Source organism: Macrotis lagotis, chromosome 2 (genome assembly GCF_037893015.1).
Source record: "Macrotis lagotis isolate mMagLag1 chromosome 2, bilby.v1.9.chrom.fasta, whole genome shotgun sequence".
Lineage (NCBI taxonomy): Eukaryota > Metazoa > Chordata > Mammalia > Peramelemorphia > Peramelidae > Macrotis > Macrotis lagotis.
This window is the reverse complement of record NC_133659.1, coordinates 185,986,163-186,010,741: the sequence shown is the minus strand read 5'-3', so window position 1 is coordinate 186,010,741 and position 24,579 is coordinate 185,986,163. Positions and strand designations below refer to the sequence as shown.

Here is a 24,579-nt window from a genome sequence, read left to right as displayed (position 1 = left end):
TACAGCAGGATATGAACCCTTCCTCCAAGTCCAACCATTTTTCCCTTATATTCATGAACCCTCTCAAGAAATTTAAGAAACCTTTGTTACAGGGAAGACTCATGGGATCAATTGCCTTGAGCCTCTTCCCAGCTTCCTTGATGGGTTCTTCCTTACCTGTTTTCCACTGAATAACATTTTTTTAGCTATAAATTCATTAGAGTTATTTTATCAACATTGCTCCAAAAAATAACAAATCACCTTACATGAGGATTCTTGCTATGAAGTTAGACCTTATTTTTGTTTTGATAATTATGTTTTCATAGAATTGGTTTCCTTAGTTTTCTTATGTATTTTATTTTACTTTATTTTTTTGAAAATTTTATTCTGAGGATGGTTCTATAGGTTACCCCAGCCAGGCAAAGGAGGTAAAGATTACATACCCTTACTTTATTCTGATGGTTAATTACTTTAGGAGAAGACACTTTGATGCAAAAACACAGTCAGAATGTTGATGTTTAGTGAAGATGTTTAGTGAAAAGGGACAATCCCTTCCCCCCCCCCCCACTTCATTCCCTTTGACCTCTGGAGTCCCCTTTGTAAGGTCTCTGGAATGGGAAGGCAGGGTTCCCTGGTCAAAATTTTTTCCTTTAGCAATATGATTCTACCTCTCTGGTCTCTGCCATCACTTCTCTCTTCCATCATTCTTCCTCTTCCATAGTCTCTTGCTTCATTTCCAGGGTATTCCCTCAGACCAATGTCACCAATCTGGGTATGTGGGGCCACTTCAACTGTACTTGCTCCTGCTTGAGAAGTCATATCCAGCTTGGCTTCAGAAAACCCCTTATTCCTAGTCCTTAGGAGCCTCTTCCTGAGGGAGCTGACTCAGAAGTTTGGTACTAATCACATCTAGAGTGCTGACACCTTTAATGAAATGGAGCCCCCTTCCTCTGAGCCAGCCTATCTGGCTGCTACCACTGATGTGGCCATGATTGCAGGTGAGGAGAGCAAGGTGTATGCTGAGGATAGCTGAAGGAGATGGACAAAAAAGGGCAGGGCATCCCAAGAGGGATCAGACAAAGAAAGATGGGGAACTGAAGGAAATGTCAGTCAAGAACATGAGGATTGGAGAAAGTGTGGGGAGAATCAGGAGGGCGGTAGTGAGTATAAGCCTGCTATACTAAGCCCACTCTCAACTCTGATCCTTACTGAGTGACCGTGGTCAAACCAGTTACATCTCTCTGAGCCTCAGTTTCTCCAACTGTAAAATGAAGATAATATTACCACCTACTGCCCTGAGTCACTGGGAAGACCAAATGAAATAATGTATGTCAAATGCTTTGCAAAGCTTAAAGCCCTCTACAAATGTGAGCTGTGGAAATGTTCTCTGTTCAAACCCTGATCCAGTTTGCAGATTCACTACAAAAAGTCAGAATCAGAATGGACTTGATGCTTCCTGCCTCTGATACTCATAGGTTGTTTATATCACACAGTCTATTCATGTCTCCAGTGCAGAGCTTGGTCTAAACAGCCTTGGGTTCCTCCAGCTCTTGATTGCCTATGACCTTCTAATTTGTGTACAGAAGGTGATTCTGAGGTCCTACAGCGCTCAGTGATAAGGTTCATGCTGGAGTTTGGGTCTTCTGATCCCCTCTGTTCTCTGCCTGCCCTTCCTTTGGGACTAGAAGTCTCCTCATTTGAGACTGCTTGGCCCCCTCCCAGATGGAAGTTCCCCATTGTTCTCTCTACCCTCCATCATTCTATTCACTTAGGAAGCATTAGCCTCTCCAGCTCCTGGCTGCTTTCCTCATGCCCACAAACCTCCTCAGAAGTCCTGAGAACTCTATCCCTTTTCTCTTTTGTGGCTCACTGCCTGCAGTAAATACCTTTGCTCACCTTCTCTTCTTTCCTCTCTGCAGTCTGGCTTCTCACCCTCAACTGAATCTATTATCTCAGCATCACCAGTGATTTCTTAGATGCCAGATCTGATGGTCCTGGGAGATGATGGTTAATGAGGCTGTCTAGTAGTATGAGCAGAATGCCCTCTACCATCTGACCCTGTGGAGGCCCACAAGGAACACCCTCGACTATACCAACAAGCAACTGGCAGGATCTGGTGGACTATTGGAAAACATTGGAAACTCTTTGGGGAGATACTGGTGAGGAGCCTGGTCTAGGGTGCCACCTTCCACCAGACCCAGTTTGAGATGAAGCAGAACTTTGCATTGGGGAGGGAGAAGTTTCCCACCCAACCTCAGAGTGACACTATGAACTTGGCCAAGACATTTTTTCCCAAGTATAACCTAAGGTGATACCACCCCCTTCAGCTATACTACTAGGGACCTATTCCTTGTGCAGTAGAACTTCAGTTTACAAATTTAATTCACTCTAAGATTCTGTTCATCATGTGATTTGTTCCTGTTGTAAAGTGACTTTTCCCATAGTTAATAATGTAAAGTCAGGTGGTGGCTCGGTGGCAAAGTGGATAGAGCATCGGCCTTGGAATCAGGAGTACCTGGGTTCAAATCCGATCTCAGACAATAATTACCTAGTTGTGTGGCCTTGGGCAAGCCACTTTAACTCCACTGCCTTGAAAAATCTAAAAAATAATAATAATGTAAAGTCAGATGATCAGTACCACCTCCTCCAAAATATTCATAAATTATAATTTTAAGTATTTTGTCCCTAATGCACCTGAAATACAATAGCAATGATTAGTACACAATGTAAACCAAAAATCAAACAAATTAACCTGCACTTTACTTTTAAGAGGAGTTGTGGCTAGCATTGAGGGAAAGGAGAAGAGAGAGAGGAAAAGGAAGGGGTTTTTTTTGGAAGGAGAATCCCCTTCCATGAGAACTTCAGGAATTTCAACATCAGAAGTGTTTTCTCTTATGCTACTTTCACTAAAACTATTACTAATACTACTGCCTTCACTTATTTTCGTTTTTTAGAATCACTTTGATGTTTTGACTTTTTTATTTTTTCTTTACACTTCTGAGTGAATTGGAGAACGGGAGGTACTTGAAACAGGTAGACTAATTAGGAGGCTATGCAACAGTCCAGGTAAGAGATAATGAGGGCATGAGCAAAGGGGATGATTATGAGAAGAGGCTGTTCATGGAAATAGTATTGAAATGGACAATGTGTGTTGAGTGAGATTTCTTTGTTACATATGAAAGCCAAAAAACCCCAAAACATTGCCCTAAATGAGCATCATCCCTTTGCCAGCCATTCAAGTCCAAACATGTTTGTATTTCCAATTTTTGTTCATTGTGCAACACAAATTTTGTGAAAAACTTTTCCTCCAGCGTATGTAAACCAGGTTACTCATAAACCAAGGATCTTCTGTACTTTTAAGTTCCTTCCTAGGATCCTATCAGTGGCCTAACTTGAGAGGCCTGTGAAGGACAGGTTATAAAATTATGAAGTTTTTGGAGGAGGTATTTCTACACCACTAGGCTGTGTCTGGTCCCTGGAGTCAGGAAATGAATCAGGCTCAGTGTAGAGACCCTTTGGTTGTGGTGAGGGGAGAAGAGTGAAGGTCTAGAACAGAAAGTGGGTCCTGTGAATTGAGAGTAATGGAGAAGCTATCTGTGCTTCAGAAGCTATCCTCTACTCCAAAAATGGTTATCAAATCTTCGTTTTCTCTCATTCGCTATTTCAGTATGTCTGTGCAGGCCTATCCTCAGAGAAGCTGAGCAACGATGTGTATCGATAGAGTAATAAAGTGGATATGACTGGCAAAATCTATCCACTACCTCCTTTCCACTCATCCTTGGAAGCAAGATTTGGCTCCAGGCTTCTGTCTGTTGCCTCAGTTTCCCCTACCCAGCTTTCAAAGGAGGTGAGATGGTTCTCTGTGATGCCTGCCAGCAGCTTAGGGAAAGAGGGGGGGGAAAGTATGAAGAAAGGGGCAGGGAAAGCGCACTGGCCTTGAGATAAGAAAGTAGACACAACAAAGAGATTGGGGGCTTGAGAAAAAGGAGGTGGTGCCCTTGGGGCTCAAGGGCTGGGCCAGTCTCTGCATCATAGCCTTTTTGCCTCTGATTTCTTCGGACCACCCCCTTCTTGTCTCCCCCATCTGCCTCTTCCCGGTGTCTCCGTCCTCTTTCTATGGAGCGGAAGGTAGTTCTCATCACAGGCTGTTCCTCGGGGATCGGTCTGCATCTGGCACTGCGCCTGGCAGCTGACCCTTCAGGCAGTTTCAAAGGTGGGACCAGCCGCAGCTGTGGAGGCGGGAGCCGGGGGTCCCTGGTTTCAGGTGAGGAGGGAACATTTGTCTACCGAGGAGGGTCCTAACTGCAGGCAATGCACCCTCCCTTTCAGTTTACGCCACTCTGCGGGACCTCGGGTCTCAGGGCCCCCTGTGGGAGGGTGCTCGGGCCCGAGGCTGCCCTCCAGGCTCCCTGGAGACTCTGCAGCTCGACGTGACCGACTCCGGCTCGGTGGCAGCAGCCAGAGACCGCGTGGCGGAGGGCCGCGTGGACATCCTGGGTGAGACGGCCGGGCGCTTGGGGCCCCTTCCCCGCCTTCTTAAGCCCCAGGAACCTGGGGGTCCGGGGCCACGTTGGACTTGGTCACCCTGCCCGATCTCCGCTCCCATCTGCCCCGTCCCTGAGGCTTAGGAAAGTGTCCGAGCGGCGGGTGGGGCTGGACGGGGAGCGCCATGCGGCCGGGGAGAGGGCGGAGGGCTGGGGCGGGCACGGGACGGGCACGGGATGGGGATGGGAGGGGACAGGACGGGCACGGGATGGGGACGGCACGGGACGGGCACGGGATGGGGACGGCACGGGATGGGGACGGCACGGGCTCCTCTCTTCAGTGTGCAACGCCGGCCGCGGCCTGCTCGGGCCCCTGGAGGCCCACGCGGCGGAGGCGGTGGGCTCCGTGCTGGACGTGAACGTGGCCGGCACGGTGCGGACGCTGCAGGCCTTCCTGCCCGACATGAAGCGGCGCCGAGCGGGGCGGGTGCTGGTCACCGGCAGCGTGGGCGGGCTGATGGGTGAGCGGCGGGGCGCGGGCGGGGGCGGGGGGCGCGGGCGGGGGCGGGGGCGCGGGCGGGGGCGAGGGGTGCGGGCGGCGGGGCGCGGGCGGGGGCGGGGGGCGCGGGCGGGGGCGGGGGCGCGGGCGGGGGCGGGGGCGCGGGCGGGGGCGCGGGGCGCGGGCGGGGGGCGGGGGCGTGGGCGGGGGCGAGGGGTGCGGGCGGGGGGCGCGGGGCGCGGGCGGGGGGCGTGGGCGGGGGGCGCGGGGCGCGGGCGGGGACGCGGGCGCGGGCGGGGGGCGCGGGTGCGGGCGGGGGGCGCGGGGCGCGGGCGCGGGCGGGGGGCGCGGGGGGTGCGGGCGGGGGGCGCGGGGCGCGGGGCGCGGGCGGGGGGCGCGGCCAGGCGGGTGCTCAGCCGCCCCCCTCGCCGCCCCCAGGCCTGCCGTTTAACGCGGTTTACTGCGCTAGCAAGTTTGCACTGGAGGGGCTGTGCGAGAGCCTGGCCGTGCTGCTGCCGCCCTTCGGGGTTCAGTGAGTCCCCGCGACACCCCCTCCCACCCTCCCCGCGGGGGCAGCCGCCGGGCCCCAGCGGGCTCCCGAGCCGGAGCGGCTTCTCGGGGCTCCGCTTCTCTCAGCGCAAAACAAAGCTCAGCGCCCTGGGGCCCCGGAGCAGCCGCGGCCCGGCGCTGGGGGACGCGCGCCGCCTCGGGCGCTGGGGGGCGGGGGGCGCTGGGGGCGGGGGTCGGCGGGCGCTGGGGTGCGGGGGCGGCGGGCGCTGGGGGGCGGCGGGGGTCGCTGGGGGGCGGGGGGCGGCGGGCACTGGGCGGCGGGGGGCGCTGGGGTGCGGGGGGCGGCGGGGGGCGGCGGGCACTGGGCGGCGGGGGGCGCTGGGGCGCTGGGCGGCGGGGGGCGGCGGGCACTGGGCGGCGGGGGGCGCTGGGGCGCTGGGCGGCGGGGGGCGGCGGGCCCTCCCGAGCCGCGCTTTCTGGCCCCCAGCATCAGCCTCATAGAGTGCGGGCCGGTCCGCACCGCCTTCCAGGAGAAGCTGGAGGGGGGCCCCGGCGGGGTGCTGGGCAGCGCCGACCCGCAGACCCGGGCTCTCTTCTCCCGCTACCAGCGCCACTGCCAGCGGCTGTTCCGAGAGGCGGCCCAGGACCCGGAGGACGTGGTGCAGGTGGGGCGGCGGGGCGGCGGGGCGGCGGGGCGGCGGGGCCCGGGTGGCCCCGGCTGCCCGTGCGCTCCCCCACAGGTGTTCCTGCGGGCGCTGCGGGCCCCCCGGCCCGCCCTGCGGTACTTCAGCACGGAGCGCTTCCTGCCGCTGGCCGGCCTCAGGCTCTCCGACCCGGGGGGCTCTCGGTACGTGGACGCCATGCACCGCGCAGTCTTCTCGGAGCCGGAGGAAGGGGAGGCCCGGGACGCGCCCGGGGGGCTCCAGGGACCCTAAGCTCCAGCGCCCTTCGTCTCCCCTCGCCCCCGGACACCCCCGTCATAAAGGGCCCTGCCCAGGCTCTTTTCAAGTGGCCCGTTGTATTGGTTAAGAATTGGGGGGGGGGGCGTTTTTCCCCCATGTAAGATTGGTTCATCAAAGATTTTTCGAGGGCCTACTATGTGCAAGCCGCATTGCAAAAATTAGGAAATTGGGCTAGATGGTAACAGGTCAGGAGTGTCACACACTCAGCCACACTGACTTTGAACCAGATTAGAATGGGATTTGAAAATATTTAACAGAATAAATCATAATAGAACATAAGTAGCGTTAATATGTGGTTTTCTAAATCAAGATTCTACCAGAGGGATCCTCATCTACCCATTTAATGGCTGTTTCTTTTTGACACCACTGGAAATGATTCCTTCCAGCAGAACAGTACTTATTTTGAAGTCACTTTTACAAACTTCAGCTTTGTCTATTCACCTCAAACCGTCTTGATATCTGAAAAGTGGAGAAACCTGCCTGGTCCGTCTCACTACCTTTTGTAGTGAATTGATTGAGATAGTGTGTAAATGAGATATTTTAAAAGCGAAGGACAACTGAAAATGTGACCAGTCATTACCAAGAAATGAGAAAGGACAAGCACTGACTAGAACCTGTCCATCCAGTTCTCATTCTCTACCCTCTCCACTATTTCCTACCCAGCTGCTGAAAGGAGGGTCCCTCTAATCCCCTACCACAGCTTTCTTCCCACAAAAGCTATTGGGGCAAGCTAGAAGTGTAGCCCCATGTAACCCCAAGAAGACATCTATCTGACTGGCTACCTACTCAGTAAGAGCAAAGTCAAAGGGAAGGTGAAGGTTTTCCCTTCCATTCAAGGCAGATAGTTGAATAGGGGATGACTATTAGTGTATGGTAATGGACTTTGATTCCTGGAACCAGGAATTTCTGAAAGGGACCAGAAAGGATAAGTGTACACTGCCACATAAGGGAAAAAGACAAAAGATAGAATGCCAGGGAAAGGATCACCAAAAGGGAGCAGGGAGCTTTGATCCTTGGGAGGGGATAAGATATAAAGCCATGAGAGAGGCACAAGAAATGGATTTGAGGAGAAAAGGAAAGAGGAGATAGGAATGGAGAAAGGAAGATTAAGAAGCAGAGTGAAAAGAAGAAAAAACAGGAGAGGCAGAAATAAGTCCTCTAGTGGGCTTGAGAACAGAGAGAACAGTTTGGTCCTCAAGGGATGAATCCTGTTTCTTTTCAGGATTCTGCTACTCCTACACCTTCAAACTCCTTCTTTACTCTTCCTGGGGCCCGCTCAGGTTCAGACTTGTTCCAATAAACCAGTCCAGGACCATGAAACCACAGGGAAGGGCACAGGCTGATCTTCATCCTGGTGGCCCAGTGTGATGGGTTGTGTAAACTGAAAAGATTTTCAGACCTTTGGGGAAGGAGCCATTGATTTGGATTGTGTCCCTGTGGACAATCAATCAATAAGCATCTATAAAGCAACTGTCAATTACTGACAAGAGAAAGATAAAATAATCCCTGGCCTCAAAGAGCTTACATTCTATGGGGGAAAATATGTACCTATGATATTATGTATGTCTACCCCCCTCCCCGAAATCTGTCCTCTTTTGGGTACTTCTCCAGAAGGCAACAGGATTTTGGGCACCTTATGGGTGCAGGATTTTTAACACTGTAGTTTAAAAAAGGCTCCACCGTTTTTTCTCTCCACAGCAAGTTTAATTAGCTCAAAGCAAAGACATTCAGTAAGGGGAATGGTAAATTAGAAAACAAATCTGACAAATCCTGAGACATACTCTCCCACAAATAAACATATCAACTGTGGGAAGAATAGGCTTAAACTGAAGAGTCCAATGGTAATAAGACACGAGGCAAAATTCAGAACTTGGATACTGAAGGACTTCAAAGGGCTACTTATGGAGAACTGGGGAATCTTATCCCTGAGTGTAGCAGTATCTGCTGGGGGGAGGGAATTGCTTAAATGGTCTTTTGGATGTCTAAGTCTTATTCTATATTTCTAATAAAAAAGCTTCTCATCTCCCAACTAATAGTTATAAATCTTAATGTTTGACTCTGTGTGTAAAATGTGTGTAAAGATGCAAATCAACATATCAAAGCCTGATCTCCTCCTACCTGATCAACTTTGTAATAGTACCAATAAATCCCCTTTACCTGGGTCAACAAATCCACAAGATAAGAGATACCTTTGGAAGAGGAGAGATAAATCCTATATTTGTTTGTAAACAATCCTTTTCCAGCCCAAGTGGGATTCTTAGCAATAGGAATTTGAAGCAAAAATTTTAACTTATGAGAGGATTATAATGTAGAACTGTTACCTATATGAAATTTCATTGGTTGCCTAACTTTTTTGATTGTCCTTTTCATAGAAAATGCCCTCCAAATTTTGTATCAGGATTGGTATCTTTATTGATACATCTTCATTTTTAGCCTAAGAAAAGTGGTTAACATGAGTCTGCTCCTCCCTACAAAGGAACTTCTGAGTCCATAGCTAGATCTTTGCTGCCAAAGGTCTCACTCCTTGAAGGTGGCTGCTTTATTTGATATCTCTCTGGAGAGCAACCTCAAGGCGACTCTCCAACTCCTGAATGGATTGAGTATCTCCTGTTATCAATACATCTACTCATAGTTGTATTTATTCAAATTGTATTATCTTCAACACCAATTTAAAGACTCCTTGACTTTTATTGAAAAAGCTTCTATAGATACAGGAAATTATGAGCATAGGCGATAATGTAATTGGAAACAAATTTTATAATCTTTTTGCACTGTTAAAATTCTGTAATCTTATACATCTGGTATGTATCCTTTTGTCCTTCATTTTTTTTTTTTTGCAAGGCAAATGGGGTTAAGTGGCTTGCCCAAGGCCACACAGCTGGTAATTATTAAGTGTCTGAGTTCGGATTTGAACTCAGGTAGTCCTGACTCCAGGGCCGGTGCTCTAGCCACTGCACCACCCAGCTGCCCCTATTATACTGATCCTTTTAACTTCTGGAGTGTTAAAATACTTCTCCTTGACTTTTACTTTGACCTTAGCCGAGCTTTCACTGGTGAGTCAAGCTAGATGCTAGATTACAGGTGTGACAGTCATTTTAAACTACCTCCTGCGAAGACCTCAACCACTCTGACCAGAAACAATCTCCCCAATACAAGACCCTCAATCACTCCCAAAAGGCAAACTCTCCAATACAGGATCTGGACCACTTCTAAAACACCTCTTTTTCCCATGGACCCTGAGGAGTGCAGAGGTCTTTCTTCTTCTGACCTTCAGCGGATCAATTAATCTTCAGCTGGCCTGCCTGGTTAATCTGCTATACCTAACCCCACCGCCTTGGAAGATCTCTTAACTTTCTCTTTATTTGTGTTATAACTTCTTAAATCTTTTTTCTTTTACATCTGCATTTCTGGGTAGATTAGTGAATTCATCACAGGAACAAGTGAACTCTTCTTCCCCACACTATGGTTAATTTTGGGCCCAACCAATGGTTGACCAAAGGCTGGTCCTTTGGTATCGGTGGCTGGGGGAGCAAAAGAGAGAGAGCGAATAAGTGTGTGTTTGGCCAAGGGCTTGGGCCCCAGTTTCCTCAGGTGTAAAATGTGGGCCTGGCCTGGATGGTCTCTGAGGGCCCTCCTCCACTTGAGGCCCTGACTATTCCCGGAGCTTTTTCTGCCTCGGGCGCAATGACCCAGCGGAATAGCCAAAACGCCCTCCCGGCCGGACGGAAGTCCGGGTTCGCCCTTCGCCCTCGGGGCGCCTTCCATTCCCACGAGATCGCCCCGCCCTTCCCCTCATCTCGCGAGATAACATCTAGGGCCCAGGCCCGCTCCCGGAACGCCGAGCCGCCCGCTCCGGGACAGGAGCAGTTCCGGGCGGACCCCGGGGGCGCGGCGGCGGCGGCGGCGGGAGGAGGAGCGGCCCGAGTCTGGCGCCCCGTGAGTACCGGAGGTCAAAGCCGGGCCCGGAGCCGCGGACACACGGGCCGCTGCCGCAGGCGGCCCCGGCCCTGGAGACGAGCCCCCTCCCGGGGAGCGAGGGCAGAGGCAGGCGGCGGCCGCGGGCCCCCCGAGCCGGCCCTTCCGCCCTCCCCCTTCCCCGGCACTAGTCTGGCAGCGCATGCGCCGCTGAACCGCCGGGGGCAGGCTTCCGAGCGGCTCCTGGCTGCCGCTACGCATGCGCGGACGGGGGATGGGCATGTAGCGGGATCTGGCGGCGTGCGGCCTAGCGTCCAGCGCCCCTAGCGGGCCCCCACCGACTGTCAGGACGGGGCGCTCCTGTGTATGCCCGCACAGGTGCCGCCCCGGGTCAGCATGTCCGCCTTCCGGTCCGGCCTCCTGGTGCTGACTTCCCCGCTGGCAGCGCTGACCCCACGCCTGGCACCCATTCTGACCTCTGCAGCTCGGCTGGTGGAGCAGACCCTGTACGTCCACCTGCAGCCGGGCCTCAGCCTGGGGGGCCCTGCCCAGCCTCGCTCCAGTCACGTGCAGGCCACCGTGGAGGTCATCGACCTCATCGATGGCCTCTATGCCGGTGCCGATGCCTACGGGCACCTGGACATCCGCGTCCTGCTGACCAACATCCGCACCAAGAACCCGACCCCACTCCCTTCGCTCGGCTCCGTGCAGAACCTGGCCCACCCGCCCGAAGTGGTGCTGACAGACTTCCAGACCCTCGATGGGGGCCAGTACAACCCAGTCAAGCAACAGCTAGAGCGGTATGCCACCAGCTGTTACAGCTGCTGCCCTCAGCTGGTCTCTGTGTTGCTCTACCCGGACTATGATCCAGGAGACAGTTCCACAGGACCATCAGAGGTACCCAGTTCCTCCGCTCTTTGGTCAGCCTCCCCTATGCCTAGCTCTCCCAAGCATCCCCTACAGGGCTACAACCATGTGGCAGTAGGGGGAACGTTTGATCGTCTGCACAATGCCCACAAGTTGCTGCTAACGGTTGCCTGTCTCCTAGCTCAAAAGAGGCTCCTGGTTGGAGTAGCAGACAAAGACTTGTTGGAAAGTGAGTAGATGAGTCTGGGGGTTGCTTTGGGGTGGGGAGGTTGTTAGAGCAAGGGAAGATTGAATCTAATCTCCAAATCTTGAGAGTGACCTTTGGATAGTGGACTTTATTCTCCTGTTCCCTTTGGAACTGAAGTGTGAGTGGTATGGTCCAAGGCTATGTTAAGCTCAGCTTCTGTCTTTCAAACTCCTCTGGGTCTTCTTTAGCACACTCTGCCTGCCTCTTCTCATGTGGCAGGTGCTCTGGTCAGTGTAGCTCCCTCCATTAGGATTGTTTTTCCATAGCTTCCTAAATGCTCTTTTCCCCAGCTCCAAAAGAACAGACATATAGGTACCTTCTCTCCCAGTCAGAAACAACCTATTTCCACTTTTAGTTCTTTCCAGTACCATTTCCTCACCTCATCAGTATACCTTTTTTGCCTCCTTCTTGATCTATTTTCTTTCACTTCTTCCTTTAGATAAAGTGCTCCGGGAGTTACTCCAACCATATACAGATAGGGTGAAACATCTGAGCGAGTTCCTGGTGGACATGAAGCCATCCTTGGTCTTTGACATAGTTCCCCTCCTAGATCCCTATGGTCCGGCTGGCACTGACCCTTCCTTGGAATGCTTGGTGGTTAGCGAGGAGACTTACCGTGGGGGGTTGGCTGTCAACCGCCGACGCCTTGAGAATGTAACTCTTTTGGGGAAATGGGCAGAGGGAATGATTAGGGATAGGAAGGGTGGGCATATATATGTTGGAGTGGGCCTTCCAAAGACTTAGGGGAGGAATGATACTTCAGAGAGATACTGAATGTGAAAAAGGAAAGCTTGAAAATTATATTGACAATTCCTGGGTTGGCTGTGATTGGATTCTTAACCCTCTGAGTATTTGTATGGATAAAAATGATTCCTAGGGGTTCAAGGCAGAATCCTGTTATTTTTTTATATCCATTTGTATCCATAAATTATCATCTCTTATTGCCCTTGTCTCTTGCCACAGGGCCTGGGAGAGCTGGCCTTGTATCAGATTTTGTTACTGAAGAACCCAGACCGCAGAGAAAATGAGGAAGACAAAGTTAGCTCCTCCAGCATCCGTCAGCGATTACTGGGAACCCTCCTTCACTCTCCCAATGTAAATACCTTCTACCTCCATGGGGGAAAAGGGCTGGCTGCCCCGTCCTTAGTGGGGAAAATACCCTTCCATTTCTCTAATAGGGGAGCCTACATGCACCTATAGGGACCCAGGTGGTTGTTTTGATCTCAATTTTCTAATCTCCCCATAGATGACTTTTCCATCCTTGGCTTTTTCAACTTTTTCTCCTTTTGGTAGAAGAGACCAGACCTCCCCTCCAATGTCTACGTAGTGGGGCTGACAGGGGCGAGTGGCTCAGGCAAGAGTTCAGTGGCTCTGTTACTGCAAGACCTGGGGGCAAAGGTCATTGATAGTGACCAGCTGGGACATCGGGCCTATGCACCTGATGGCCCTGCCTACCAAACTGTGATAGAGGCCTTTGGAACTGGTATGTCTTTCAGGGGAAGGTGAGGTGGTTGGGGGCCGGAGTACAAAAACATTACACTTCTCTCTCTGAAATTCTTATTTCTGGCATCCTAGATATTCTCCATGAAGATGGCACTATCAACAGAAAGATTCTAAGCAGTCGAGTGTTTGGGAACAAGGTGAGCACACTACTCCCAAAAGAGGTCAGTGGCTCGTATGCACTCCCTTATTTCCCATGGACAATGCAACCTTGACTCAAAGCCCCTTAACCCTGGAGTTTTCTGTCTTTTATTGGTAAGAGAAGTCTTTTAGTCATCTTCTTATCCCTCCTCCTCTCTCCTTCCACACCTTCCTTGCTTTGTTGATGGAAATCTAATGGCAGCTGGTCTGTTCTGTCACAGGGAAAGAACTAGCAAATAACATCTTCCCTGGTTCTCTCCCTTCCACTAGAAACAGCTGAAGAACCTCACAGATATTATGTGGCCAGTCATTGCCAAGATGTGCCAAGAGGAGATCGACAAAGCTGCAGCTGAGGGTGAGTGTCAAAGAAAAGAGCTTCAAAGGCATGGTAGGAGTTCTTCCCTTTTCCCTTCCCCTACCTGCCCCTCCATTCCAGGACCGGGCATCCTGCCCAACTGCCAAGCAAGCACATCCCTGGGAATCTCTGATCCAGGGCAAGTGACTGGGATGAGAGATCAGTAGAATGACTGGGGTCCACCTGCAGGGAAGACCGTATGCGTGATTGATGCGGCCTTGCTGCTGGAAGCCGGCTGGAGCAACATCGTTCACGAGGTGTGGACAGTCATTGTCCCAGAGACCGAGGTAACCGGGCCCCTCCTAGCTTCCCTTTCCCTTACTCAGCCCCAGCCCCGGGCTCCTGAATGGCTCCGGTGACGGCGACAGCTCGGAGGGATCCTGAACGACAGTTTGTGTCTTCCAGGCAATAAAGCGAATCATGGAGCGTGACGGCCTGACTGAAGCTGCAGCCCAGGGCCGCCTGCGGAGCCAAATGACCAATCAGCAGCGCGTGGACCGGAGTCACGTGGTGCTGAGCACACTCTGGGAACCCCACATCACCCGAAGACAAGTGAGGGGCTTGAATAGAAATCCGAGGGGAGGGACGAGGGGTCCCGGTGAGCCTAGGTTAGTGACTGACCCCTCTTCCTTCCCACAATTTTCCTCTGAAGGTGGAAAAGGCCTGGACTCTCCTTCAAAATCGAATCAAGAGCCAGTAATTCCCCCGTGGAGGCTTCTCAGTCTAATCCTGATTGCTGATGATTGATGAACGGGGTGTGGGGCCCCTCGGAGGGCCGCGGGTTTCTCCCCAGGGGCTGGGCTCAGACCTACACAGTGCTGAGCAGAACGGCCGCGGTGCGGTGCGGTGGGGCCGGGGACGGCACGGGCGGCCGGGGAGCGCCGCTGGGAGGGCACTGCCCGTCCCCGGCTCCCCGGCTTGGTGCGCCTGGCGCCCCGCGGCTGCCTGGGACAGGGCTGAAGGCACGGAGCTAATTAAAGTCGCATTTTCCTGTAAGGCGTTGGCGTACTGTGCTCTTTGCTCCCTGGGCAGACGGCCGGGTGAGCCCCCGTGGGGGTCTCCCGCTGAAGGGGCTGGGAGGCAGCGGGGCGCTCTGCTGCCACCCCACGACCGTCACCAGGCCGACCGAAGCTGGGGTGCATTGTGGGAACTGTAGTCCCTGCGCGGCCGGGAGGGCGTTTCCTCGTCTACGCTACGTAAAGCGCATGAGCAGATGCCCGTGGCCGAAAAGCCCCGCACCTCCTTTTTTTTAATACGGACTACTCGTCCTCAGAAGAATCTTGACTTGCTACAGTGTGGCGGGGTGGAACAGCGGTCACGGTCACTGGCCCATCCCGGTAGTAAATTCCGGTTTAACGCCCCTTGAAAAATGGGGTCCGGTGACGCTTTTCCCTTGCGCAGGCGCAGCGCGCCGTCCCGCGCCTGGGGATTGGCGAGCAGCGGCCACGTGGGCTCGGGCCCGCGGAGGGGGGGCTGCTCCCGGCGTTTCCGGTGCGTTCGGTCTGACCATGACGGAGCGGGGCGCCTCTCCGGAGGACCCCTGGGTCAAGGCAAGCCCCGCGGGCGCGCACGCCGACGAGGGGAGGGCGGGGCGGGCACGTGCACGCAGGGGGAGCGGGAGCGCGGGGGCTTCCCCCCAGTTCTCCCTGCCTCGCCCTCAGGGGCCCGGGGGCGGGGGCTGCGCGCGTGCCCAGGCGGGGAGCCGAGAGAGCGGACCGTGTGTGAGTGCCCGCGGCGCGGGGGGCGGGGGCGGGGGCCGAGCGGGCCGGCCGGCCGGGCACTGAGCGCTCCCTCCGCCCGCAGGTGGAGTGTGCCTACGGGGACGGCGCGCTGGACCCGGGTGAGTGGGGCCGCGCCGGGCCGGGAGGGGGCGGGGAGGGGCCGGGGGGCCGGGCCGGGAGGGGCCGCGGGGCGCCGGCCCGGGCTGACTGTGCCCGATTCTCTCCCAGGCCTTTTCGTAGACAGTAACCGAAAGGGCAGCGTGGTGTCCAGAGCCAACAGCATCGGCTCCACCAGCGCCTCCTCCGTGCCCAACACAGGTAGGCAGCAGCCCCTCCCCCTTGGGCTCCTCCCACACAGCAGTTCCGTCGTTTCCGGAGACCCGGGATGTTGCCCAGGGCCTGAGGGTCTGCAGAATCCAACTTGGGTGTCTGAGATGACGATTACCTCATGCCTGCCCCAGTCTTCTCTTCCGAGGCCGAGCCTTGCTCCGCTTTGTACCACCCAAATGATAGCCATCTGGCTCCTCTCTGACCCAACAGATGATGAGGACAGCGATTACCAACAGGAGCCCTACAAGGAGTCGTATAAGGACAGGAGGCGAAGAGCCCACACGCAGGCAGAACAGAAGAGGAGAGATGCCATCAAGGTTAGAGGGGGTCCCTGAACCCTTTGGCCTCATTCAGTCAGCACTGGTCTAATCAGATTCAAGGTTGAGGTGTGGCAAGTGACCTATATACTAAGCAAATGGCAATACGCTCTATGCTTTTTATATAGCTCCTCAGCTTCGATGGGTCACCCCTTCATAAAGTGGTCAATTGATTCCAGGTCATGGAACCTAGTCAATAGTTGGGCTGTTAACTGCCAGCCTCCAAAAGTTTTTGTCTTCTCATCGAGAACTGATTTGATGTCATGGTAGAAAAGCCTCCTTATGGAAGGCATTAGTATGACAAGTTCTAGTGTGATCCTCTTCTTTCTCCCCCCCAGAGAGGCTACGATGACCTTCAGGCCATTGTCCCCACATGTCAGCAACAGGATTTCTCCATTGGCTCCCAGAAGCTCAGCAAAGCCATTGTTCTTCAGAAGAGTATGGGACTAAAGGGGTGGGAAGTGTGGGGCAAAGGTGCCCAGGGACATTCACTAGGAAGAGGGTGAGACAGAACAGCATGTGCTTTTTAGGGAAGCCACACTTCATGCTTAGCCTGTTATGTTTTCTCTGCAGCCATTGATTATATCCAGTTCTTGCATAAAGAGAAGAAGAAACAGGAGGAGGAGGTCTCTACACTACGAAAGGATGTCATGGCCCTGAAAATCATGAAAGTGTAAGTGGAGAAAAAATAAGGCTCAGGTGAAGTAAGGACTGCAAAGAACAATAGAGCCCCAAGGACAGGTATTTTGAATAAAATTTTAGTGTTCAAACAAGTCATTCAGTGCAGCTAAATGATGCATTGTATATAGAGCAGGGCCTAGAATCAGTAAGATGAGTTCAAATTTAGCCTCATATTTAAGCTTTGTAACATTGGTCAAGTTAGTTTGCATCTGCCTCAGTTTACTTGTTTGAAAAGGGGGGGAATAATATTCCTGTAGTTGTGAAAATCAGTACTTCACACCAGCACAATGTCTGGATGCTTAATAAATCCTGGTTTTCAAATAAACAATAATTTCAAAATCATAAAGATACAAGGAGTCAGTGCTTATTTAATCCTATTCCTATTACAAAGGGGGAAATAGGTACAGAAAGGGGAATTGATGACTCCCACTGTTAACACAGCCCCAGAGGTGGAGCTAAAGGACAACTTTTAATCTTTACTACACTTTAGAGGAAGAAAAAAAGCAAGGATGGTAACCATTTTCTGCACCTGGGCCTAGCAGTTAATGGGATGCACCCTACACAATCCTATAAACTACTGCAAGGTCATTACTTTTTTCATGGTCAACTGTTTATCGGTGCATTCCTAGGTTTCAGAAGGGGGGAAGGGAGATTAGGGAGAACAGGAAGATGAGATTGACACATACTATGATGTCTTTTCTTGGTTTCAGGAACTATGAACAGATTGTGAAGGCACACCAGGACAACCCTCACGAAGGGGAAGACCAGGTCTCTGACCAGGTCAAGTTCAATGTGTTTCAGGGCATTATGGACTCTCTATTCCAGTCCTTCAATGCCTCCATTTCTGTAGCCAGCTTCCAGGAGTTGTCAGCCTGTGTCTTCAGCTGGATTGAGGAGCATTGTAAGCCCCAGGTGTGTAGGCTAAGATCCCTGTAGGGCAGGGCAAGAGCAATTTGGCTGACAGAAACACTCAGCAGAAGCTCTTCCAGGTATTATGGTCTTAAGTCACACATTGTTGAAGCCCAAGAGACTGGTGGTGGCTTTTTCTTTCTACTAGGTCTTATAGCACTAGTTTAGGAAATTCCTTTAGAAATCTTGATTGATATCTGCTGTGCTAAAAAGGCACATGCTTGGTTGGAGCAGTGGAAAAGTCACACAGCCACTAAATCATAGGTAGTATTTTAACTCAAGGGTTTTATCTATCTCTAGTTCTCTTTCCTTCTTTTATGCTTTAACTCCCCTCCCCCCCCCCAGTCTTAACCTGGTTTTTGATTGCAGGATAAAATCAGTCTGTAGATATAAATCGCTGGCATGTCAGGCACAATGATTGTTCCTTTTTTGCCTTCCTTTAGAAAATATCCCATTGTCTTTATTGCCTTTTGTGTCCCATCCCCCTTTCCTGAGGCCAACTACCCTTTTGGGGATAGAGGAGAAGCTTGAGGTGTGATCGTGACCTAGACTCAACCCTCTCTTCTCTTCTCTTCTCTCTAGACCCTCCAGGAGATTGTTACAGGGGTATTGCACCAACTGAAAAACCAGCTCTACTGACTGCCTTTTCATCCAACGCTACTGGAAGTGTGGAACCAGGAGACTTGATTTTGATGTCTCAAATAGAACATTTCCTTTGTTTGCTGGGTTTTGGACAGCTTCTGACTAATTTATCAATATTAGACAAAACCCATCTCAAACCTGTAGGATTCTAGGGGCCATTGGATTTGTCCCCTATCCTTTTTAAATCTTCGTAAGCTTTCAATTTAAACTTATTTCAAGTATTTATTTGAAAGCAACTAGCTAGTGCTGTAATATATATTTTAAGGGAAGGGCAGTAAGACTGTATACACTTCTGGCAGAAATCTGGAGTAGACAGAAAGTATTTCTGTAATTACGGAGTGCCACAGGCAGTTCTCCCAAATGGTACTGTCATATCTGTCCATGGCAGACAAGATTTTGAGCATGTTACATAGGGATTTTATTCCCGGAGAGTCTGCCAGTGATCAGAAACTTTAAAGCAGATTTCTTAACTTTTATTTCAATGTAATCTTTTAAGCTTACAATTTTATTAATTTTTTTTTTACGTCAGCCAGGTCTTATGGTGCCTCCCTGAGGCTGTTTCTGCATGAGTTCATTAGGGATAGAAGTCCATTCTCCTGTCCACTTGCTACTTGCTGTCAGAATTTCTCAGAAATGAGCCAGAGCAGAGTGGAGAAACTTTTTTTTTTTTTGCCAGGCAAATGGGGTTAAGTGGCTTGCCCAAGGCCACACAGCTAGGTAATTAGTGGGACTTGAACCCAGGTACTCCTGACTCCAAGGCCGGTGCTTTATCCACTACGCCACCTAGCCGCTCCAAACTTCTATCTTAAAATAAAGAATCCCACCACCACCTTTCTTTTTTTTTTTTCAGGCTTACAAGGAAGAATTTACCATCCAATGGAAATGAAATATTTTTATATCAAATTGTAATTGCAATAAATTTTACTAAATGCTTAAACCCAAACTCATTCTGAATTTATCAAATCAAACCCACAAAACTTGACGTCATAGTTGTATAATAACCACCATTGGTATTATAAGTCTAATCATTTTCCCCTACTTTTAGATTTCTCCTCTAGCCAAAGGGCACCTGGAAGTGCCAAAACACCATCAATACTACCAGTTCAAGAAATTCCTTCTCACTCTTCAATATTACTTGGAAAAAGGTTCTCTCAGGGATCTGGAAGGGCAACGTTGTAATCTTCATCTGTCTCAATTCCAACTTCTTCCTGTAGGACAAGGAGAAAAGTCAACTGGGGCCTACATTAGGGATCTAGCCTTCTGGAAGCAAAATGAAGGGAGGCTGGGAGGCAATACTTACAAAAAACTGCTTCTTACTTTTGGGGTATCCCTCAAGAATTGCATCAAACATTTCAGTTGCCTAACAAGAAAAACTGAGGGTAACCATTAAGATGCTTAGTATTCATTTCCATCCCCTCCCTTCAACTGTTATCCAAAGAGCCTTCCCTGGGTTTGTACTTACCATCCTCTTCCGCTTCCTCCATTCTCTATGGTATTTCTGCCTCTCTTGGTACACCTGGACATTAACCCAAAAGATTGTTCTGACTCTTTAGGAACCCCTGACTCAGTTTGGGTTGAGCCAAGCCTCTGATAATCACTCCAAGGAGTGATTCCCCTCCTCTATCCCTTTACCTTTTCTTTTTCTTCTGGAGTCACATGATTGGTAGCTGCTTTGATTTTACTCAGCCTCTCTGTATAACTAGCACATTGTTTTTTTAATTCTTCAATCTCTTTACACATATCTGGTGTAGTCAGAGAGCTGGTGAGTTCTTTTAGCTCTGAAAGAAAGTCAGACCAACTTTTGTAATTACTATTTCGTAAATTCTCCATTAAACTGGCAGCTTGAGATAAGGGAAATAGGGCAATTTGGGAGTCATGTATATAAAAGTGAAGTCACCAAAGAAAATAAAGAAAAGACTACAGGCTGTAATTTTCAACATTTCTAAAATCTTATCAAGAATTAAGTTGGTTCAGTTCAAGTTCTAAATGCCTGTGCACAGTACTAGAGATACCAAGAAAAATCAGTCTCTAAAGAGTCTATTTGTTGGAGAGAGGCAGAGCCAATTTTTACTCGGATAATTAAGGCAATTCAAAGAGGAAGAGAATTTCTAGGCGTTATTATAGACCAAGCACCTGAGCAGCTCTGGAAAAGGGAAGCTTACAAGACAAGTAAAGGTTTTTTGATCAAGGAAATGACCTCATTCTTAAATTATTTTGGCAGCTGTATGGAGGATGGATTAGAGAAGACAAGTCCCATTAGGAGGCTATAGTACAGGTGGGTGATAAGAGAGTCCTTGTGAATAGAAGGAGATGCAAGAGTTGTAGTGGAGGTAAAATCAACTTGGCAGGTGAGAGCTTGAGAGGTAAAGAAAAAGAAATTAAGATGACTGAAGTCACAGATTTGTGTGAGTGGAAAGATGGCAGTAGTCTTAATAAAAATGGGGGAATTAGGAAAACCAGATATCAAGAGAAAGATGATATTCTTCCATTTAAAGACATGTACACAATTCGTTCTAAGAAAGCTAATGATAGAAGAGGGTGCAGGACAGACCTTTGAGGAACACCTCTACTCAATGAATGTTAAATGGGAAAGATACTAAAAAGGATTAAAAAGTTAATTTCCAAGAAAAATCTGGAGAAAGTAGTGTCATAGAAGCTAAGAGAAGACTATTTGGGAAGAAGTACTGTCAAAATTACGAAAAACTTAAAAGAGAAAACAAAATATGAGGTCTGTAAAAAAAAATCCTTATATTAGCAGTTAAGGGATTACTGAGAACCTTGGAAAAGAGCAGTTTTAAGAGACTGGTACAGGTGAAAGTCTGATTATAAGGGAATAAGTATTAAGAATTGGAGGCTGCCAGTAGATATGTCTATGAACTTGACAATAAGGAGAGATAATTTAGGGGTGGGTGGCTGGCTGTTAAATGACTTCGTTTTAAGGTTGAGTTAGAGACCTGGAAAAATTCCAGACAGCAGAGAAGGAACCAGTACAATGGTAGAGACAAGGAAGAATGGACCACAAAAGGAAGATGCTATTGTTGATTAAGCTCTATAGCAAGCTCTTTACTAAGCACTAGGATGCAAAGGAAGAACAGTCTCTGTTTTCAAGGACTTTCTACTATAATAGGCAAGATAACATGAATCAGTAAATACAAGAACATAGTCTCAGAAGCAAGGCAGCAAAGGCAAGTAAGCAGAAGGGTGGGAGGGAAAGAATGAAAAGATGTGAAGGAAGCTGAAGTAAGTCAAGCTCAGCAAGAAAGGTCATCTTTTCTTTCTTAAAGGTAAAGGTGAGTAGGAAAGGTAAGGGAGCTCACAAGAGAGTTTTCTCAGCAAAGCAGTGGGGAGAAGCCTATATATATAGAGAGAGAGATAGGGGTGCAGGGGGTAAGAGCCTTAAAGGATTTGAGAAAATAGGTTTGGATGAGCCCTTGGGAAGAGTGAGGTAAAGTCAATGGGAAAAATAAAGGGATTGTTGTGGAATAGAAAGGGCTCTGTTCAACATGGGGGCAATGATGGACTTGCTCATTCCATCAGTGCAACAATCAGGCACAATTTTGGGATATCTGCAATGGAGAATACTATTTCTATCTAGAGAAAGAATTGTGGAGTTTGAACAAAGACCAAAAACTATTACCTTTAATTTAAAAAAAAAAATCTTCCTTATGTAATTTTGCTATCTCTTCTACTTTATTTTTTTCCCTTAAGGATATATAATTTCTCAGGGGTGGCTGGCTAGTGGACAGCACTGGCCCTGGAATCAGGAGTACCTGAGTTCAAATGCAGCCTCAGACAGTTAATAATTACCTAGCTGTGTGGCCTTGGGCAAGCCACTTAACCCCATTTGCCTTGCAAATAAATAAATAAATAAACAAACAAATAAATAAATAAATAAAGCAGGAAGATATGAACCATGGACAGATGAAAATATGGACAAGCAAATAAATATGAAAGTCTGGAAAAACGTTAGCAGAGGAAAAAGAATGTTGACCTCAACAGATAGTAACACTGCATCAAAGCAGTACAGGAAGTAAGAGTTTTCCAGTCATAGGAAGGGGAAAGAACCAGTTGATTGAAACTACTTGATGATTTTTCTCTATTGTATTTATGCCAACTTTGGGTCAAATAATGTATTTATATTTGAACTGAATATTGTAAATAACAAACCCAGAGTTTAACAATTTCTCAACTCCTGGGTAAGCTCTGAGTTAGCCCTTTCTCTGTAGTCACTTGGCCACTTACCAGTTTCCAATTGGCGGCAGCTTTGCTGGACACTTTGGACTTTGGAAGTGAGTGACAGAATTTCATCATCAAGGTCCTTGATGTCTGTGTCACTCACTGTATCAAATTCATCCTGTCAGATACAAGGAGACAAGAAAGGAACTGACCTTGAACAGTGCTCAAGGCAAAAAATTCACACTAAGAACATAAAAAATTCAGTAATTCTGCCCTACACCTCAAATCCTAATCCTGTCCTCTAGAGCAGTGTGTCAAACTCAAATAAAAACAGGGGTTATAACACCTAAACATTCCCACGGGCCCCTATTGTCTTAGGAAACCACATACTAACATTAAGTTTTATTCTATTTTTATTGGGTTAAATATTCCCAATTTTAATCTTAGGCAGCATTCCTGTGTTTGTCATCTCTGTTCTAGAGAAAAGATCCTTGGAAACATAGGTAGAATGAAAGCATAAGAAATATTGGTGAGTTACAATTCAGCAAGTCTTTAATGAGTACTTAATAGGCTTATAGTACTCAATGAATGTTTTGATGAATAACTTTTGCAAAAGTACTAAGACATACTGCACATTCTCAAGGAGCTTAGTTTTATCAGGAGAAAAAAGCTGTGAGTTTAAGTTCTGAAATCAAATAGTAATTAATAACAAGTAACATTTATATACTATCTATTCTGTGCCACATGCTTTAGAAATAATATTTAATACTGCTAACAATCCTGGGAGGTGTTTTTATTATCCTCATTTTACAGATGAAGAAACTGAGGCAGAAAAGTTAAATGACTCACCCAGGATCACAAAGCCTGAAGTTGGATTTGAACTTAGATCTTCCTATCTCCAGTACTAATTGTTTATCCATTGTGTAGAATCAGGACAACTTTGTACAGCAATATTGTCAAGATGAGCAAATGTTAAGATTTAACTATTATAACTGACAATTCCAAAGGTTGCATAAAAAGAATGCTACCCATTTCTACAGATGATAACGGGCAAACTCTGAATGCAGAATGAAGCATACTTTTTTTTAGTTTTTGCAAGGCAATGGGGTTCAGTGGCTTGCCCAAGGCCACACAGCTAGGTAATCATTCAGTGTCTGAGACCGCATTTGAACCCCGGTACTCCTGACTCCGGGCCGGCGGGGAGCCCCGAAGCTCTGAAATCCAGAGTCTTGGGGACGAGCCGCGCCCAGGCCGGGTCACGGGGGGGGGGGGGGGGGGGCGCCGCGGGCGCCCCCCTCACCTGGTCCGCAAAATAGATCTTCTGCTTGCCGTACAGCTTCTCCTTGACGCTGCCCTGCTGCGCCAGCTGCTCCAGGGCCTTCACCACCGCCTGCGGGACGAGAGGAGTGGGGGTTGGCGGGGCGCCCCTCCCCGGGCCCGGGCCCGCCGCGCGTGTCGGGGGGCCCCAGCCGCCCGGCGCTCCGGGGGCGTCTCACCGCCTTGCCGAGCCCATGGTCCCGCTGCAGGTTTCCGAACACGTCCTGGGCGCTGTAGGGCCGGTTCTGCTTCCAGAGGTATCTCAGGACGAGCCCGGAGGCTGTGGGGACGGCAGCGGTCACCCGGGGTCACCCCGAGTCACCCGGGGTCACCCGCAGGCCCGCGCCGGCCGGCCTCCGCCCGCCCCCCGCGCCGGCGCAGCCGCCCCTCACCCGCCGCCGGCTCCGCCCGGCCTCGGCTCATGCCGCTCCCGCCGCCACAGTCGAACGGCCGGAAGCGCGCGCCGGCGGGCCGCCGCGTCCCGGAAGCGTGGGGGCGGGCGCGGGGTTGGCCCACGTGACCGGAGGCTGGCCGGAAGCTGGCGGGAGTCTCAGGCCCGTAGAGCGGGCGCGTCCCGTCTCCGGCCCCGCGGCCACAGCACACCCGCAGCCACGCGGGGCGGGCGCCCGCCTCCAGGGGGCGGCCCTGAGCCCCCGGACAGGTGCTTCCCGCCCACGCGGGCCGGGCCCGGAACGAAGCCTGGTGTCTGGGCTGTCCTCCGGCCAGGCGCGGCCTCCGCGGCCTCCTCCGCCTCCCCGCCCCGGCAGACAGGCCCAGGTCTTCCTGTGGGGCGAGGACACGCCTAGCGGAGGGGCGGCGAGTGCCACTTTGTGATCCAAAGGAGGGAACGCACAAGTGACTCCTTCCCCTTTCTAATACTGCGTTTTCTCTAAATTACTTCCATCGGCCAGATTCAATAGCACACGTAAGGCCTTTTCTACCCTCAAGGGCAGGCAATTTTGTACATTTGGAACATCAACAACACACTTTTTCTCATACAAGATTTATTTTCGAATATTTGCCCTCC

General features: G+C 50.3%; 5 protein-coding genes across 10 annotated transcripts in view; 4 read left to right on the top strand and 1 right to left on the bottom strand.

Annotated features, from left to right (window-relative positions):
* The window catches only part of ATP6V0A1 (ATPase H+ transporting V0 subunit a1), a 90,227-nt gene extending 86,493 nt beyond the window's left edge, over positions 1–3,734 (top strand). The window contains exon 21 of the mRNA XM_074223854.1: positions 3,647–3,734. Within this exon, the coding sequence (XP_074079955.1) occupies positions 3,647–3,680 (34 nt within the window). The 3' untranslated portion in view covers positions 3,681–3,734. The remainder of the gene's footprint in view (positions 1–3,646) is intronic.
* A 361-nt stretch (positions 3,735–4,095) lies between these two features.
* On the top strand, positions 4,096–6,713 carry HSD17B1 (hydroxysteroid 17-beta dehydrogenase 1). Of its 2 annotated transcripts, XM_074223861.1 has the most exons (6): positions 4,096–4,192; positions 4,309–4,476; positions 4,805–4,984; positions 5,401–5,494; positions 5,960–6,137; positions 6,213–6,713. In XM_074223861.1, exons 1-6 carry the CDS (start codon positions 4,096–4,098, stop codon positions 6,405–6,407), a joined length of 912 nt encoding a protein of 303 aa, XP_074079962.1. In that variant the 3' UTR covers positions 6,408–6,713. The 2 variants fall into 2 exon arrangements, with proteins under 2 accessions (XP_074079962.1, XP_074079961.1); XM_074223860.1 differs by having other exon boundaries at positions 5,960–6,713.
* A 3,528-nt stretch (positions 6,714–10,241) lies between these two features.
* On the top strand, positions 10,242–14,539 carry COASY (Coenzyme A synthase). 3 transcript variants are annotated; one of them, XM_074223857.1, is made up of 10 exons: positions 10,244–10,370; positions 10,728–11,445; positions 11,903–12,117; positions 12,427–12,558; positions 12,757–12,946; positions 13,039–13,103; positions 13,375–13,459; positions 13,649–13,746; positions 13,865–14,011; positions 14,112–14,539. In XM_074223857.1, the coding sequence occupies exons 2-10, from the start codon at positions 10,746–10,748 to the stop codon at positions 14,157–14,159; spliced, it is 1,680 nt and encodes a 559-aa protein (XP_074079958.1). In that variant the 5' UTR covers positions 10,244–10,370; positions 10,728–10,745; the 3' UTR covers positions 14,160–14,539. The 3 variants fall into 3 exon arrangements, with proteins under 3 accessions (XP_074079959.1, XP_074079958.1, XP_074079957.1); XM_074223858.1 differs by having other exon boundaries at positions 10,242–11,445; positions 11,903–12,060; XM_074223856.1 differs by having other exon boundaries at positions 10,244–11,445.
* A 149-nt stretch (positions 14,540–14,688) lies between these two features.
* Positions 14,689–19,267, top strand: MLX (MAX dimerization protein MLX). Of its 3 annotated transcripts, none has more exons than XM_074223864.1 (8): positions 14,933–15,009; positions 15,263–15,299; positions 15,409–15,498; positions 15,721–15,827; positions 16,166–16,265; positions 16,401–16,500; positions 17,219–17,420; positions 18,000–19,267. In XM_074223864.1, exons 1-8 carry the CDS (start codon positions 14,968–14,970, stop codon positions 18,054–18,056), a joined length of 735 nt encoding a protein of 244 aa, XP_074079965.1. In that variant the 5' UTR covers positions 14,933–14,967; the 3' UTR covers positions 18,057–19,267. The 3 variants fall into 3 exon arrangements, with proteins under 3 accessions (XP_074079964.1, XP_074079965.1, XP_074079963.1); XM_074223862.1 differs by having other exon boundaries at positions 14,953–15,180; XM_074223863.1 differs by lacking the exon at positions 15,263–15,299 and having other exon boundaries at positions 14,689–15,009.
* On the bottom strand, positions 18,934–24,456 carry PSMC3IP (PSMC3 interacting protein). The gene is made up of 9 exons (XM_074220954.1): positions 24,451–24,456; positions 23,945–24,335; positions 23,732–23,862; positions 23,536–23,625; positions 22,302–22,413; positions 19,692–19,837; positions 19,522–19,575; positions 19,360–19,419; positions 18,934–19,267 (listed from the first exon to the last, which is right to left on the bottom strand). Exons 1-9 carry the CDS (start codon positions 24,454–24,456, stop codon positions 19,211–19,213), a joined length of 1,047 nt encoding a protein of 348 aa, XP_074077055.1. The 3' UTR covers positions 18,934–19,210.
* Positions 24,457–24,579: the final 123 nt, after the last annotated feature.

What these genes read in the sequence shown, in the direction of transcription:
- PSMC3IP (XM_074220954.1), bottom strand. An exon ending in CCGGGCGGAGCCGGCGGCGG is followed by an intron (nt 23,863 to 23,944) that starts GTGAGGGGCGGC and finishes GTGACTCGGGGT; the next exon opens with GACCCCGGGTGACCGCTGCC. An exon ending in ACCATGGGCTCGGCAAGGCG is followed by an intron (nt 23,626 to 23,731) that starts GTGAGACGCCCC and finishes CTCGTCCCGCAG; the next exon opens with GCGGTGGTGAAGGCCCTGGA.
- MLX (XM_074223862.1), top strand. Translation starts at nt 14,968, where the DNA reads ATGACGGAGCGGGGCGCCTCTCCGGAGGACCCCTGGGTCAAGGCAAGC. An exon ending in CTCCTCCGTGCCCAACACAG is followed by an intron (nt 15,499 to 15,720) that starts GTAGGCAGCAGC and finishes CTGACCCAACAG; the next exon opens with ATGATGAGGACAGCGATTAC. An exon ending in AGGAGCATTGTAAGCCCCAG is followed by an intron (nt 17,421 to 17,999) that starts GTGTGTAGGCTA and finishes TCTTCTCTCTAG; the next exon opens with ACCCTCCAGGAGATTGTTAC.
- HSD17B1 (XM_074223860.1), top strand. Translation starts at nt 4,096, where the DNA reads ATGGAGCGGAAGGTAGTTCTCATCACAGGCTGTTCCTCGGGGATCGGT. An exon ending in CCCTTCAGGCAGTTTCAAAG is followed by an intron (nt 4,193 to 4,308) that starts GTGGGACCAGCC and finishes CCTCCCTTTCAG; the next exon opens with TTTACGCCACTCTGCGGGAC. An exon ending in CTGCCGCCCTTCGGGGTTCA is followed by an intron (nt 5,495 to 5,959) that starts GTGAGTCCCCGC and finishes TCTGGCCCCCAG; the next exon opens with CATCAGCCTCATAGAGTGCG.
- COASY (XM_074223856.1), top strand. Translation starts at nt 10,716, where the DNA reads ATGCCCGCACAGGTGCCGCCCCGGGTCAGCATGTCCGCCTTCCGGTCC. An exon ending in ACCGCCGACGCCTTGAGAAT is followed by an intron (nt 12,118 to 12,426) that starts GTAACTCTTTTG and finishes CTCTTGCCACAG; the next exon opens with GGCCTGGGAGAGCTGGCCTT. An exon ending in GTCGAGTGTTTGGGAACAAG is followed by an intron (nt 13,104 to 13,374) that starts GTGAGCACACTA and finishes CCCTTCCACTAG; the next exon opens with AAACAGCTGAAGAACCTCAC.